General features: G+C 46.2%; 1 protein-coding gene across 1 annotated transcript; it reads right to left on the bottom strand.

The window, feature by feature from the left end:
• Positions 1-829: 829 nt before the first annotated feature.
• Positions 830-14,149, bottom strand: SIRT7 (sirtuin 7). Its single transcript, XM_077328061.1, has 10 exons — positions 14,017-14,149; positions 13,789-13,926; positions 11,712-11,816; positions 8,930-9,000; positions 8,749-8,821; positions 5,861-5,959; positions 5,533-5,769; positions 2,635-2,715; positions 1,621-1,727; positions 830-1,306 (listed from the first exon to the last, which is right to left on the bottom strand). Exons 1-10 carry the CDS (start codon positions 14,110-14,112, stop codon positions 1,105-1,107), a joined length of 1,209 nt encoding a protein of 402 aa, XP_077184176.1. The 5' UTR covers positions 14,113-14,149; the 3' UTR covers positions 830-1,104.
• Positions 14,150-15,905: the final 1,756 nt, after the last annotated feature.

The raw sequence follows: 15,905 nt of genomic DNA, 5'->3' as shown, positions 1-15,905 counted from the left end.
TTCTGTTTTTATATGTCATATTTGTATTATAAGTCATCTTGAGAAAGGTGGCCAATAACTGTGCTATGTAAAAATGATTGTAATTATACTGCATTCTACTAGTGTGGAGCCACCACAAGACTCATCTAAAATAGCATTTTGTTTTCACGCTGGCAAAATGGTTCTAGCTCATTTGCAAACCTTCCCCTCTGCAAGTATGTGTATGCACACAAAATATTTGCCAGCGTATAAGACAACCCCCCAACATTTCCACTCAAAATATAGAGTTCGTTATATACCTGGCCCGCCCCTGCATCTCCCTGTGACCGGCACTAGTGCGCAAATGTGCATGTGCGAACTCTGCGTAGACAAGGGGCGAGCTGGAGCACCACTGCTTCCCACCGAGCAGAACAGGCCAGTCATGCCGAAAAGGCTGGCACCCCTGTCTCGCTGCTGATGCTCGCCGCAGCTACGCCGGATACCGCACAACACTGGATGGTATGTAGAATGAGGTGGGCGGGTATCAGGAAGCCACTATGGGCACCGGGCGGGCATCGGGAGGCCACTATGGGCACCGGGCGAGCATCAGGAGGCCACTATGGGCAGCTATGTCTATCCCAACTGAAGTGCACCTGGCATATAGGATGACCCCCCCACTTGGAGGCATGTTTTTCAGGGGGGAAAATAGTCTTATATGCCAGCAAATACAGTAATTATCATTTGGTTTACAACTTCCATAATACAACTCCAGCTGAAATGCCTTCTTCAGCTCCAATACAGCCAGACTTAGCAGGCATAGATACATAGAATGGGTGGTGATTCAACCTCTGCATTAAATGAAAAGTCAGCCTTCCAAGAAACTGCCATTTATTTATATTTTTGTAATTTAAGAATTGGCAGCCCTGAGTATCAAACGCCAGGAACCTAGGTAGGCTTTGGCCTGCATCCTGTTCATAAAGTGAGGAAAATTATATAAAACGTATATGAAAATAGCAGCTGCTTTTCCAGTTAACCCAGCAATCCTGATCACATTGAGTGCAGAGGACATTTCTTGTCCTGATATTAGTCACTTAAATTGGACCCCAAGGTTAAAAAGTCTAGTGTCCACTTTGGGGAGGGGCATAATCAAGAAGCTTTTTTCCTCTTTGTGCCTTTTGCACAGCCCCTGCCAAACCAGCCACCAGAGAAGGGAGCTGCAGACACCTGCTGCTGCTCTCCTAGCTGCACTTCATGAAGACTTGCTGGTGGGGTCACAGGTTTCCGGCTATGGCTGTTACTTTCTTCAGGTCGCAATGGAGTAGCCAAAGAGAAGATAGGATCCTTTGTTCTAGGGAGAGAAAGAGAGATAATTGCCAGAGAACATTGCCAGAGAATTTCACATTCACAGCCCAAGGATCAAGTAAAAAAAAAATCACCATGTGTAACACACTACAGCAAAACAAGCCTTGGAACAATTACATCACAAAACACACCTTGTGGCCCAAATGTTCCAAAGAATTGTTTTCATTAAACAGGCATATGACATTGTGTTAGTAAACACGGTAAGCCTAACCACATAAAGGGGTAGTGGACAAAACTACTAATGATTTGCCAAAGTCATGTATGAAGTTGGAACCCTTACAAGCTTAACATTCTGCTCACCTGTCATAGCAAGGGATAGGAAGTCCCAGCTCATCCATCAAAAGCTTCATCACATCATCACATTTCCCATGAAGCTTCAGGGCTGCTAGATCATCCTTTGGTGTCCACTGTGGACAGAACACCCAGTACAGTCATGGAAGTGAACAACTGGCTAACCACTGCTATCAAGTCAGAATCATTTGGGCTGTAAAAAGACTCATGACAAAGAACCAGCAATCCATTAATGTTTCATAATTCATGAAGCACAAAGGAGTGTTCTTAAACACACATGACTCACAATTTCAACCTACTATCAGACAGAATACATTACATAACCACTTAAGAAAGAGACAGAAGGAAGAAAAAAGTCCTTAAGCAGCTGTACAATTTTTCAGTTCAGAATACAGAGAGATTTAAAAGACACAGTGCCCATCCCATTTAAATTTATAACCAGTTACATGGTTATATTGTATGGGTCTCTCTCTCAAGAGAATTGTGAGATTTGCTTTTAATGTTAATGTTTAGGACTGATGATTTTACTGATTTTATGTAATTTAAATGTTGTGAGTCGCCCTGAGTCCCATGGGGAAGGGCAGCATACAAATGGAAAAATAAATAAAAGTAATAAAATAAAATCAGCAGAGAAAGCAACTACTAATGGCTTTTCAGGGTGGGGATACCCGTGCAAAACAGTAGCAATCTTGCACAGATCCCATTTACACTGTGGTAATAGTCATACAAACTTATGAATCATACAAACAAAGCAGTCAGACAAACAGTCCATTTGGCCTAAGCCTGTCTTGTTTGAAAGCAGGTCTCCAAAGTCTCAAAGGATTTTTTTCCACCTCTGTTTCCCCAGGATTCCTTTCCGTTAAAACCCAAATGCCAAGATCTGAGACCTTTCTGTATGCAAAATATTGCTCTCTCACTGAGCTATGTCCAATTCTATTAATCGTAACAATGCAATTAAAACTCATATGGCATTTGAAATCAGAGCAAAGTGTTCTGCCCAGATGCTATATGGCTCAAACTCACCTGAAGATTTACAATGTAAAGCTTAGGTCGGCGCCTGGGTGGCTTGCTCATGCACCATAAGTGTGGATATTTCTTCAAAACCTATTGCAGTAAGGGGAAAGCAACCAAAACATGAACAAGCAAGGAACAAGCAAGGTTTAGGCTGACAGATACCTGAAAACAATCTATTCCACTTAATATTTCTGGTAAGGTCTAGGAGAAGGAGCTGGTCTCATGGCTTAAGCGCCAGTGCTTAACACCCACTTAAGGTGGCTGTCTCGCTTGAGTGCCTCCGCCTCCAACCAGCTTGCCTGTCTGTCCAGGGGCCAGCCTGTCGCCTTCCATCCCCCAAACCTGACCAGCTCCTCCTCCTCCCACTTTCCCTGAAAGCTGCCCCTGCTGGTGAGTTCCCTGCCCAGGGGCCTCCAGCCTGTAGCCTTTCCATGTCCTTGGGGGAGGGAGAGGCCATCTGCAGAATTCTTTCGCCAACACTCCCCCAATATAGCACCCATTGTATTCCTGAATGCAATGGGCTTTGTCCCTAGTTTTTAATAATTGTCAACTCCAACACCAGTTGCAGTGGCCAAAAAGTCAGATGAAGAAGGGACAATGTAAGAGACAAGGCACGGATATCACAGAGTTTTCTGCAGGATTCAGCTGTAGAATACAAATGACCAGGACCCATACAAGACAGAAGCAAAAAACAGACAGCCAACAGCTGTGGACAAACCATGGTCTATAGATGGACCACTGCCTACTGCAGCCTCTCTCAACTTTTTTACCATTGAGAAAGCCCTGGAAAATTCTTCAGGTTTCGAAGAACTCCAGAAGTGCTGAATATGGCTGGGAAACATAGCTGTATGCACCCCCCGAGGCCCCTCCCCTTCCCACTCCCTCCAAGCCCATCACTGGCCTATCAATGGGCCTATCAACATGACCTTATATGGCCATATCACCCAATAAATGTTTAACCAATTTTAAACATATATATAATTATGTTCCATCCATTAGGAAAACCCATCCAAGGCTGTCAAGAAACTCCAGAGTTTCATTAAATACTGGTTGAGAAAGCCTGGCCTACTGAGGCCAGGAAAGAACAGTGAAACAGATGAAGACCTCAATCCAATCTGGCACAAGTTATATTCTTAAGCAAAACTGCAAATTCAGCATCTCCAGATACAAGTTACTTATACTTTAATTGCCAAGAGATCCTGAGAAAATACCTTTTGATTCATAAATGTTAACACAGAATCCCCGTAGTGCACTGACTGCATTAAAAAAACAAAAGCAGGGCATGCAAGATGGTCAGCCCTCCCCTAGTCTCGGTAAAGGAAACAGTACATCAGGAATTGCCCTCTTCTATAATTAAAGTCTGTTCAGCAAAACATTTCATCAGCTCACACTCAAGCACTAAGTACTCTCCCACCCACTTCAAGAGAGCATAAAACAATGAAATTAAAGGAACACCCAGTATGCTTCCCCACAATGGTTAACAAACTAGTCATATAGTTCCTACACAAGCAGGTGATATATTCAACCTCTCCTCACATGAAGATTCATTTACATGAAAGGCAAAGCGCCAACCTGAAAAGTTAATTTATTTTGAAAACTTTTCTTGAATTATATACATTACTGGAAATTAAGCCCGCTGTAGACAAAATACAGCGGGGGCTAGTGGTTGAGGAGGAAGAATGTAGTCCAAGAAGGTAGGAGAGGGAAGGATGGGAGTGAGAAAGGAGGGCAAGGGGTGGCTGAATATATGGGTAGAAGGCGGAAAGAAAGGAAGGGAGACAGGTAGAAAGGCATAAGGCAGAAAGACAGGAAGGGGTAAAGAGAGCAAGTGAGAGGGAGAGAGAGACGCAGGAAGTAGAGAATTAGAGGAAGTCCAGAAGGAAGGAAGGCACGCAGGGAGGTAGGTGGAATGGGATGGGGAAGGGGGGGAAAGGAGGGTGGTACGTGAAGGGTCCGTGGGGGAGGGAGTAGCGAGGGGGGGCAGTTGGGAAGGGCAGTTGGGAGGGCGGGTGGCGGGGGGAGAGCATGGGGTAGAGAGGGGAGGGTGCGTAGGTGTTTGGGATGAGGGAAGCGTCCGCGGGTCGGGGGCCAGGAACGGAGGAGGGCAGTGGGTGGGTGGCTGGGTGCGTGGGGTGGGTGAATGTGCGGCGGAGGGGGTGGGAGCGCAGGAGCGACTTGTGGGGGGGTGTCGGAAGTGTGCGGTGGGTGCGTGGGTGAATGTTCGGCGGAGCGAGGGGGTGGTGGTGACGCGGAAGGGTGGGCAGCGGAAGCACACGTTGGGTGGGTAACTTGGCGGTTGGGGAGGGCAGTACAGCGGCGGCAGAGCGCAGTGGTGGTGGGGTAGCGTCGGAAGACCGTGGTGTGTGTGTGTGTGTGCAGGGCAGGGGGGGCAAGCCCCCCCTGAGGGCGAACGGCTGTGTAGGCCATGCAGCGGCTCACCTGCTGTGCAGCCTCGTAGGTGGCTGTGGGCAGTGGCTTTGAGGCAGCTGGCGGCTTCCGTTAGCGGCAAAGGGACAGGGCCATGGCATCAGTGACGTGACTGGCTGTCCCTTAACCGGCTCAGTAAGGGCATGGGCGTAAGGCGGCTTGGGAGGAGTGGTGCGGCTCCCAAGGTGTCAGTTTGCTGGGAAGGGCTGGCTTTCAGCCATCCCCGGGGAAGGTCGTGGCTTCGCGCGTCTGTCTCCCGTACAGAATGAGCGTCTTCTCCCGTACCCTGCACCATGGAGTCCAGGTGGGCCAAGTGGCCATTCAGGAGCCGCGCTTAGCGTGGCTCCTGATTGGCCGCTTGGCCCCAGTGTGACACTCAGAGGAGCCACTTCACACAGGCACGTAACAAAAAACAGTGCAATGTCCACTAGCAACAGCTTCAAACAAACTGAAGAGCCACTAAAGACGTTCCATGGTTACCTTTAAACTAGATCCCAAACAAAGGATCACATCTGCTTTGCTTGCAGCCTCAATTGCTGCCTCCCAGTTCAAGGGCTGCTGCAAGATGCCCTTCTCCCCAAAGTGTACAATGGTATCTCTCAACTGTGCCCCACACTTATGACACATCCTGCCAGTATGGTGCCTGTGCAGGGCTGTACGTTCCGTCACATCAAACACTCGCACATATTCACGATTGGGTACGCAGGATGTGCAGACCTAGCAAAGGATGGAAAGCACAGATTCCTGGTTAGTTAGTACTCCAGAGATGCTATGGTGTACTAAAAACCTGCCCTCTGCAAGTGCTCACCTCTATGTACATGTTTCCGTGCAGTTCGGAAAGGGCTTCCTGAGGCAAGCCGCTTCGCAAGTGGAGCCCATCACAATTCTGTGACACTACATGATGCACCTAAAAGGAAAGGAAGCAGAGCTACCAATAAGAGTTAAAGGGCAAGAGACTCCTCTTTGCTTTCCATTATCAACACTCATGGTGCAGGCTACAAAGTTCTCATGTCTCCTAGGCCAGTGGTCCCCAACCTTTTTATTACCAGGGACCACTCAACGCTTGACAATTTTACTGAGGCCCGCTGGGGGGGGGGTAGTTTACTCCTCTACTCTCAACCACTGCCCTAACGCTCTCTGATTGTTATGGTAATGTTTAAACATCCCTTCAAAATAAGATACAGACACGCCACAACAATGAACATAAGGAACATTTTATTTTCATGGAAGTTTTAACTCATGACAATGACAAATCAATGGGAACCCTGAGCTTGTTTCTCTGCAACGAGATAGTCCCATCTGGGAGTGATGGGAGACAATGACACCCGAAGTGTGTTGTAAAGGGCCGGGGGGGATGAAGTAAAGGGCCCGGGGGGGAGAAGGCGTCTTTCGCGGCCCACCTCCAATGTGGTCTGCGGCCCACAGGTTGGGGATCGCTATCCTAGGCAACATTTCCCTTCCTTTCTCATTGCTCTGCCATTGCCAAAACAGGTGGTACAGAGTACCTACACTCTAAATTCCTGCCTTTCTAGAGACCATGGTGCCAAAGTAATAGTCTGCTGGGGGATGGGAGATCAAAGGTTAATGCAGCAGTCAATATGTAGCACATTTTACATAGCCCCAGCAACATGCACTGTACATTCTACAGTATTTTACAGGAACCCAGAAAAAGCAATGAGTGCCAAGTGCCATACTCACATCACACGTAGTATGCCACATTAGTGATCTCCCATCAAATATGTTTTTGCTGCCTCAGCTATTTATGCAACATGCAACCCCATGCGTTGGGGGGATTGATTGTGTATAGTAGGCTGAAAATGACTCTAGCAATTTGCAATGAGTAAAAGCCAGCTTCTTATTCCCTACCAGTCTGTCTCTTTTATTCACTTCATCAAGAAGACTCAAAGACTGAGCAATAATACCTGCAAAAACATAGCTGGCTGTATTCATCCTTACTTAACCACCACCACCGATTTCTTGCATGAGAAGGTGGGAGCTTGGGCAGCCTTCTCCAAGAACTAGGATCTCATTTCTCCTCTAAGTTGCAACAGTTTCTTTGCACTGATGCTGCCATTTTGCATCTTGAGATTTTCTATGGGAAATGTCACAGTGAGGGGGTGGGGGTTACTGTATGTGCAATGACTCCCATCCTCCACCACCACAAATCCTCATGGCTATATGCGGCTTGGCCCCTACATACTTGAGGGACCGCTTACCTCAGCTTACCCACAAAGAACTTCGCTCTGCGGGCAGGAATCTGCTGAGGGTCCCCGGGAAGCACTCCTGGCCTCGACCTGGGCCAGGGCTTTTTCTGTTCTGGCCCCTACCTGGTGGAATGAGCTCCCTGAAGAGCTGCGGGCCCTGATGGAGCTCTCAGTTACGCAGGGCCTGCAAAACGGAGCTCTTCCGATAGCCGTTTGTCTGAGGCCGGGTGGTAGTCCCAGTATTTAAGATCGGGCTGCCCCCTCCCCTAAAGGTACTGGGCCAGTATTAGACGGCCTCGAACCATGATAATCTACCCTGGTGATATCAAACTCGATCGTCACACCTGCCCACTCTTGGACCAGCAAGTAGTCTCTCTGTGTGGGATGAATTATTAACTAAATTACTTGATACCGCCATCAGTTGTATAGCTGAGTTTTCAGAATTATGTTTTAACTAGTTTCAAAGCCCCTTTACAAAAAGGGGTTTTGAAAGGCGCGTGAGTCCGGCAGGGAGGGAACCCCCAGCAGCCGCGCTTCGCGCGACTGCTGGGGGTTCCCTCGGGCGGCGGTCTGACGCGGCGAGAGGCGCGAAGCGGATTGGTCCCTCCGATTGTCTGTCGTGAGGAAGGGTCCAACCCGGACCCTTCCTCATCACGGACAAAGCCCACCTCTAGGGGGCTTAACGAATTACTTAGTCCGTGGCGCCCGTGGCGCCACGGGCTGTTTAAAGATGGGGGATTGTTTTAAATAGTTGATTATTTATATTGTATATGTATTTGTATTGGATGTTATCGCTTCTCAGCCTTTTGGCTAATATCAAGTGTGTGTGTATTGGATATGTATTTATAAGACTGTAAACCGCCATGACCCAGTTCATTGAGAGCGGCAGTTATATAAATCTAAACATCCTTATCCATTGTTGTTCCTCTATATATTTCTGAAGCAGCCTAGGAGTTGGGACATGTCCGGCTGTCCCAAGTTGGAATAAGGCCAATCAGGGTGCAGCCAGCTTTGTCCTGATTGGTCCTGCCCCTGCAGCTTCCGCTCTCCAGCCCTGGACTCTAGCCTCTTTGCTCTCAGATGCCTCAGTGCCTGGAGCCAGCAGCAGGTGAGAGGGCCCCGGGCAAAGGGTCATGGTGGAGGGCTTGCTAACAAGGGCCTCCTGGCCTACTAGGCTGGGCCTGCTGATGAGGGCCTCCCACCCTGCTGACTGCTTCCTAAGAAGCTCTGTCTCGGCCCTGCTAACGAGCTGCCCAGCCCCCACCCACCCCACTTGATTTGCCTGCGAGCTGCGGCCCAAAGCCACCTTAAGCTGCCTGGCCAGGGGCCAGGGGAGGGGATCCTTTCAGGGCCAGTTCTTAGGAACGGGCTGTGAAGCTAGTAAATAAATAAAATATAAATGCTTTTCATGGGTAATAGTCCGCTATGCTCTTACAGTGGCCTTCTCCCTGAGGAACAGGGATACAGGAGTGACAAGGAAGAATTACCTTACCAGTTTGTGCTTGTGCAAGCAGGCAATGCTCATATGGGTGAGTGTGGGTTCTGCCTCACTCAGATCTGTAGCTCTGACAAAAGGAAAGTACAATACACATGGTCAATCCCACACAGCCTGGTTTAGCACTTCTCCTATAAAGCTGGGAAAGTCTCCCAAGATAAGAGGAGAGTCTGATTACCTGATAGTCCTGCCCTTCTGCAACATTGTCCACACCCCATTTGGTCCTCGGTAGTCAGGGATTGAAGCTGCCTGTTACCAGGAGACACAAAAGAAAAAGTAAGCCAGCTGAGTAGGTCTTCAGAGATGTATTAGCATAGTCTATCAATATCCCTGGGCTGGCCCCACAGACCCTCTCAGTCTCCTGCTCAGATGTCTCTATATTAACTCCAATCTCATAAAAATTCTAACTCCTTCACATTACAAGGATCTAATGACAAACTCAGATTCCATACTGAACACTGCCTGAGAAATTTACACAAAATTTTCTTCTTCTGGCCCAGGAATAACATCAGCCGTTGTTTCCTAGAACTTTGGATTTAAGCCAAGCAACATGTGAGGAGGCTCACGGGACAAGCAGCTTAGCACTACTTCTTTGAAAGATTCCCCTAATGAGATAATGTCTTGCTTGGTCATTCTTTCTTGTTAGGATGCAGAGAACAATACATTTCTCATTAGGGGAATCTTTAAATTAGGTTAAGTCTAAGAATATTTCCTCATCATAATAATCTAAACAAATCACCTATTAGTGCTTCTGTGAATAGTCGTGTCTCTTACATACAATGAAGCTTTGTGAACAAATCTCAAAAATGTCTTGTGTTTCATTGGCGTCTGACACCACTGTTTACTGGGCCTCCCACTCCCATACAGATGTGCATGTCATTTATACATCTGATGAAGTTGGCTCTAATATGTCATGAAACCTTACGCTACAATTGATCTGATCTTTCATGTGACACAAAACTCTTTTTTACCACTGACAAAGCAACACTTTGGTGAAGGGGAGAAGGTGATGGCAGGCTTCACTTTCTCCTTCCATTGTTTGGCAGTGCAAGTAATCTGTCCTGTTCCTCCAGTCCCACACTGCCAGGGCTCATTAGTCTTCTGCTTTGCCAAAGAGGTATCTGATTACAGCTCCCTGCTTTCTGAAAATGTGGAGAGGGTTGAACAATTGTTTCATCTCTTTCCAATCTTTCCTTCCTGCAGGGGCAGTTTCTGGGTGAGGAGCCTTCAGCATTTCAAACAAGCAGAACCAAGATGTTTGGCACATGAACAGTATATTATATAGGGCAGCTCAGTGAAAGTTACATTTATTTATCTTTATATTTATATACCGTCACTCCCAGCAGTGATGGCTCATGGCAGTTTACATAGAATGAATTTAAAAAAACATACATCGTAAAACAAATAAAACAATCTAACAACAGAGCCACTAGCCCTAATTAATTAATAAATAATAAAATTCAAATCACTAAAAAGATAGCATAAAATATTACTCCGTAATGAGTCACTGAGATGGTTACATAGACATGCAGCTAATGCTGCTAATGTCAAAAAAGGGGACAGAATGTTAACAGGGCTGACATAGTCTAGTACATAGTTCTGACCCGGGGGAGGGGAGCAGCCTGATCTTATCTACCCAGCCTCAACCAAACACCTGGCAGAAGAGCTCCGTTTTGAGAACACGTAAGATGCTAATTGTTCCCTGGAACGTGACAGGAATTTGCAAATCTTTCAAAACAACTTTTTTACTTTCTCTTCCCACTACTGCCCACTGAGCTCCCCCAAATTTTGTCCAAGGGAATCAACAGACCCCCTGGAACAACAGAGTGGGCAAGCAAGAGGTTTGTAGTGAAATGGAGAAATTGGGGGATAATACCAGTACTTCTCTCAGAGATTTAAATACACATAAATCTTCAGAAGTGGGCAAGCAGACACTGCACTGAGACATGAAGTCACAATTCATGTCTACTGTAAAGATTTTGGGTGACACTTAGTAGCTATTACCTTGAATAAGTCTAAGAAAACCTTCATAACACACTCAATTTGTTTCAGAGGATATCAGGCAATTAACCAGTACACAGACACCAGGTATAGTTCAAAATCCTCACATTTACACTTGATCAGTTTAAGAGTGCTGAACTCAGTACCAGAATGCCAGATACTCCCTTCTACCAAATAAAGAGTTGCAAATTTGATGCCATGGAGTTCACTTTCTGAAAACTGCTATTTCCTTCAGTGCAACCAATCCTTGTAGTGTGGAGATCAGATGTGATTCCAGGAGAACATCCCTCTCCCCGACCAATAAACTGAGAACAAAAAAGTTGCTTGAAGACTGAGAAGCCAGCCTATCCGGACGAGTGTGGCACTCCCTTCTGAAGAAACAGGTTTGTAGCTCCGGCTGCTGCTGAATCCAGGCATACCAATGGAAACTTCTCTATGGCATGCTGTGCCATTCATCAGCTTATCTATGGCATGTACTTTAGCTTAGCGGTCCCCAACCTTTCTCAGCTCAGGGACCGCCTCTGGAGTGAGGGAAGAGCCGACGGCCCGGGTGCTGCGAAAACGCGCACGCACAAATGCAGCGCATGGTGTTTTCGCCACCAGGTGGCGCTAACGCACATGCGCAGCAACAGCGCGCACGCACGTTTGCGTCACCGCCATGCCGGCGGCTGCGCCTGCCTCTTCCCTTCCTTCCTGCTGGCGGCAGGGGAAGGCAGGCGTGGCTGGCGGCGGTCCGGTACCGTGGCCTTTGCGGCTTGCCACTGGGCCGCGGACCGGGGGTTGATGACCCCTGCTTTAGCCGATATGCCAGGTACAGCTGTTTGTCAAAAAGCATAATCTGGCCAACAGTGATCCATACTCTGATTACATTCTCAGGTGGCAAAATTAATGTGTGGACTGACCATTTGAGATACAATCTTGTGAAATGTGATTGTGGAAAAACTCCCACGGACACTTACTGTACTGATACCAGCTCCTGTATAGATGATGAGGTGTTTAGCGCCTTGCACAGCTAAAGAGAGTTTGCTCACTTTTTTCTTCAACTCTTCAGGTTCATCACAAACCTAAATGCAGATGAATGAGAAATTAAAATGATTTCTGAGGCAGCACATTTTAGCCTTTTAAACTGCTAAGGCCCTGTTATCATACTGAAGATTTTCTCACATGACAAAAACAGGCCCCTGCCTAATTCCAGAAGGGTATCTATGCTAATCTGCTGCAGTTCTCTCTCATTCTTCCTTTGATTCATCCTCGATCCCCTACAGGCTTTGTAAAAAGAAGAAATATGGTAAGAGGAATAAGTGCAGGAAGGGACATGGTTTGCTATCTAAGAAAAAGGATGAATAGTTATTGACAATAACAATAAAATAGTTTAACTGGTATTAAAGGACAGTGTAAATATATTTTAATTCAAGTTAGAGTTCTTCCAATGATATGTTATTACAGTCATCGTATGAGCTTGATCTTGCAACACTGTCAGTGTGAGGTAGCTGTCAGAGTGTCCGACTTGGATATTTGTGAGATCCAGGCTCAAATCTCAACTCTGTCATAGAAGCACAACTGATGACCTTACAATCAGTCTCTCTTCACTTTAGTTACCTCACGGGGCTGTTGGGAGGAAAAAAAGAGTGGAAAGGAAAAAAGATGTTGCAAGGTTTTTTGGATCCTCACTGGGGAGAAAAGGGAGTAATAAGTACCTAAAATATATAAAAACTTGGGAACTGAACTACCTGTTAGACACACTATGCAACACTGGCCAGCAGCGCATGTTAAGAATTCTGCAAATAGTCATTTCGTTTTATCTTTAAAAAAAAATACATGAGACCGGATTGTTTAGGGGCAGCAAACTGCGCAATGGTGAAGCCATAAACTGGGCTTTCCTGCCTTCCATACACAGGCACCAGCAGCATGCTACTGACTTGCTCATTCTCCCAAAGGGCAACATGGGAATAGCTGGTGGCTGTGGGTTGCTAGGCAGCATCAACCAAAACTTGAGTTGTCTGCATACCATACTGGGGGAGAGGGATGGCACAGGTCACATGCAGGAAAGGATAAGCAAGTCAGCAAACATCGCTAGCCAACTCCGCAGCCAGGACAGAGCTACCCAAATGAGCTACCTGGGCTGCTTAGCATATTGTGCTCTTAAATATATATGTTAGATAATAGACTTCTACACGTTCCCATACTAATACAGGACACTAGAGAGGATCACAATAAAACAAACAGGGGAGGAAGAACAACAAGTCACTCTCTGTATTCCCCCTTCTCTATTCCTACCAATCCCAACTCTAGGAGGGAAATGTAAAAAAAAAGCCTAGCTATCCATTGTTTATTCACTGTATGTTTGTGCTCTAATTCAACTTTTGGTATCTTCTAACAAACGGTTAGGCTACTCCAGGACAATGCACAAAACTTCTAGGCCGGGCCCTGGAAGAACTTCAAAATATATCACAGTAACTATAACTATATTAAATGTCACGACTCACTTTCCCCAAACAAAAACGAGTATTAACAAGCATTTCCACATTTTCTTAGATAGGACAAGATGTCCTGAATTACTAGGGAAAAGATGTCTTAAACTACCTCTTTCCTCAGAAATGGAAAACACAAATGGCTACAATTTACAGAATAAGTTTCATGCGGATATTTACTCCACAAGCTTTGTGTCACATGAAAACCAAGTAAATTCCCCTAACCCGTGCAAATGGACAGAGATTTTTAACATCACTTCAGCAGCTATACCCATGTGCATGCAGTTTAACTTTGGCATAGTACAGATAGCTTCCAGAAAACATAAGATAACTGTGGCTTAAATAAGCCAGGATCACACGCTAAACAAAATGTTGATGGATGCTATTCACTGAAAGATGGTGGAATTTCTTTCTTTGCAGACAGCTTTTCAGCTTGCGCTACCACTCGTCGAGTAAGTGGAAGAAACAACAGCCACAGCCGCTCTTTCACTCACGCCACGCAGAAACAGACGATGCCATTAACGCTACCGCCGCGCTCATAACGCAGAGTCCGAAGCGCACTCGCCTCCTCCAGCCGGCGCCTCAGCCTCTCGCGCTTCTTCCGAAGCCGCTCCAGGTCGCGCACGATCTCCTGGCATCCAGACAAAAGCAAGGCCTCGTCGGGGCTCCGCTCGGCCGCCGGCTTGTGCAGGATCCGGGACACCTGACGTCGAACAACAGAACAGCAGAGGGGCTGAGAGAGCCTGTGCCGGACACGAGGACAACCCGCGCGCGGAGCCGCCCCTCCCCTTACCTGCCTACGCCGCTCGCGCTGCTCTTCTTGGCGGAGGAACTCGGCGCGCGCCGCCGCTTTCCGTTCCGAGCGACTCGAGCTCCTGCCAGCCGCCATCGCCTCCGCCGCTTCCGCGTCCTGAGCAGCCCAGCCGGCGGTTCCAGCCACTTCGACTTCCGGCCGCCTGGGAGACCGAGAGAGGGTCCTAGAGCGCCTTCCTTGCTGCCATTAAACGCTCAACTCCCCACGAAGGACATAAAGCCAGAACTTCCGGTTCGACTATAGAGATTATTTTTCGCTCGGCCCTCCCAGACGAAGTATTATTATGGATTCACTATAGAGGTCAAGAGATAGAGCGACGCCATGCAACCAGCGTCTTTTATAGGACGGCCATAGACAACCATGAAAAGGGCGGCTTTGCGGGATCCAGCGGCAGGGGACCGAGGCCGGAAGTGAAGTCGGCCGGTGCCGCGCATGTTGTCGAAGTCTAACTTTCGTTGCAGACCGGGGGAGCGATAGATATGTTTTACAGAATAAAACATATTGCAGCCAGTTTGCTTCTACCACTGACGCTCAGGGCACTCGTGTATATATACAAATAATAGCCGCAGCTGAATAGAACGAAGGAGGGGGAAATAGGAAATTATGCTGAGAACATCTTTGGTGAGTCTTTGTGGGAGCTTGTAAAAGGAATCGAAACCTTCTGAACAGGACGTCTACTCCGTCAGTGGTTTACCTGTAGGCATTTCCCAACAGGAGACGAAGAAAAGGCAAAGTCATCGCTGCTAGCAGCAGTCAGAACTGAGTGTCTCAATATATAAATGTTCCTCATTTAATACTTTTATACATTTTGCTTTTTCATAATCAAAGCTTCTACCCATCAATCAGACAAGTGTATTGGTTTTCCTCAGAATGGGGTGAGTGATGCAGCAATGGTAAGGAAGGGCTGCTTAATATACTCTGCTTCAGAGGGTCTTGGAAGCAACTCTCTGGCTATTGCTGAAGGCAGATGCTGGACTATTTAAAATTTTGGAAAGCTGTACCAGGATTATTTTAATATTTTTAATTCATCATGCTTGCATGTAATTTTGCTATTAAATTAAGGGGAAAGTAGGTTTTTTACACTACTAATTAGTTAGAGCTTATTTAATCATTCAAAATATATCTTTTTTTATTAAGGCCAAAATCATTTATAGAACACAGAATATAAATATATGTGATTATAGAACAAGAAATTATGACACAGTAGTATGCCTGTTAGGCAGCATACTCCTAGCATATTTTGCTATTCAGTATTATTTGAAAGGGTTCTTTAAAATTGGAATAGACTGATGTACAGTTCTGACAGCTTTAGTAGCTCCAGGATACTTCCTAATTTTACCAACATCTGCAAGCAAGGTAGTGCTTGTAGTTCCTAATACAACTCCACTGAGTATCCAATATATAATTTTGAGAATACTAATTTCAACCCAGCAGAAAAAGTATGCTGACATTAGAGGACAGGACACTTACAATCTAAGTCCCACAGTTTAGAATTGCTAGCCACAGTCACCAGAGAAAAATTATTCCAGATATATCAACCTAGGATTAACTAACAAGCATAAGAACCTTTAGGGATGATTTATGCAAATTGCATAGCTTACTAAATACTGCTGCACCAACAAGATCTACCAACTTTCTTTTGTGGGCATCTAAAATGCAGCTTATTCATCCTAGTAATGCTTTACCACATTTCACCTAATAGGCAGAATGCCAACAGATATGCTAAATATTTTTTCCTTTAAACTTGTTAAGTACAACATCTAACACTTCCAATGGGATGGGAAGATCCCTACTACAAAAGTTCATTCATTTGAATTATGACAAAAGGATAACTATATATGTTGTGCTAAAACAGATCACCTGGGAAG

The sequence above is a fragment of the Paroedura picta genome, chromosome 3 (assembly GCF_049243985.1).
Source record: "Paroedura picta isolate Pp20150507F chromosome 3, Ppicta_v3.0, whole genome shotgun sequence".
NCBI lineage: Eukaryota > Metazoa > Chordata > Lepidosauria > Squamata > Gekkonidae > Paroedura > Paroedura picta.
Note: the sequence above shows the minus strand (reverse complement) of the source record. Positions and strands in the feature narration are given on the sequence as shown.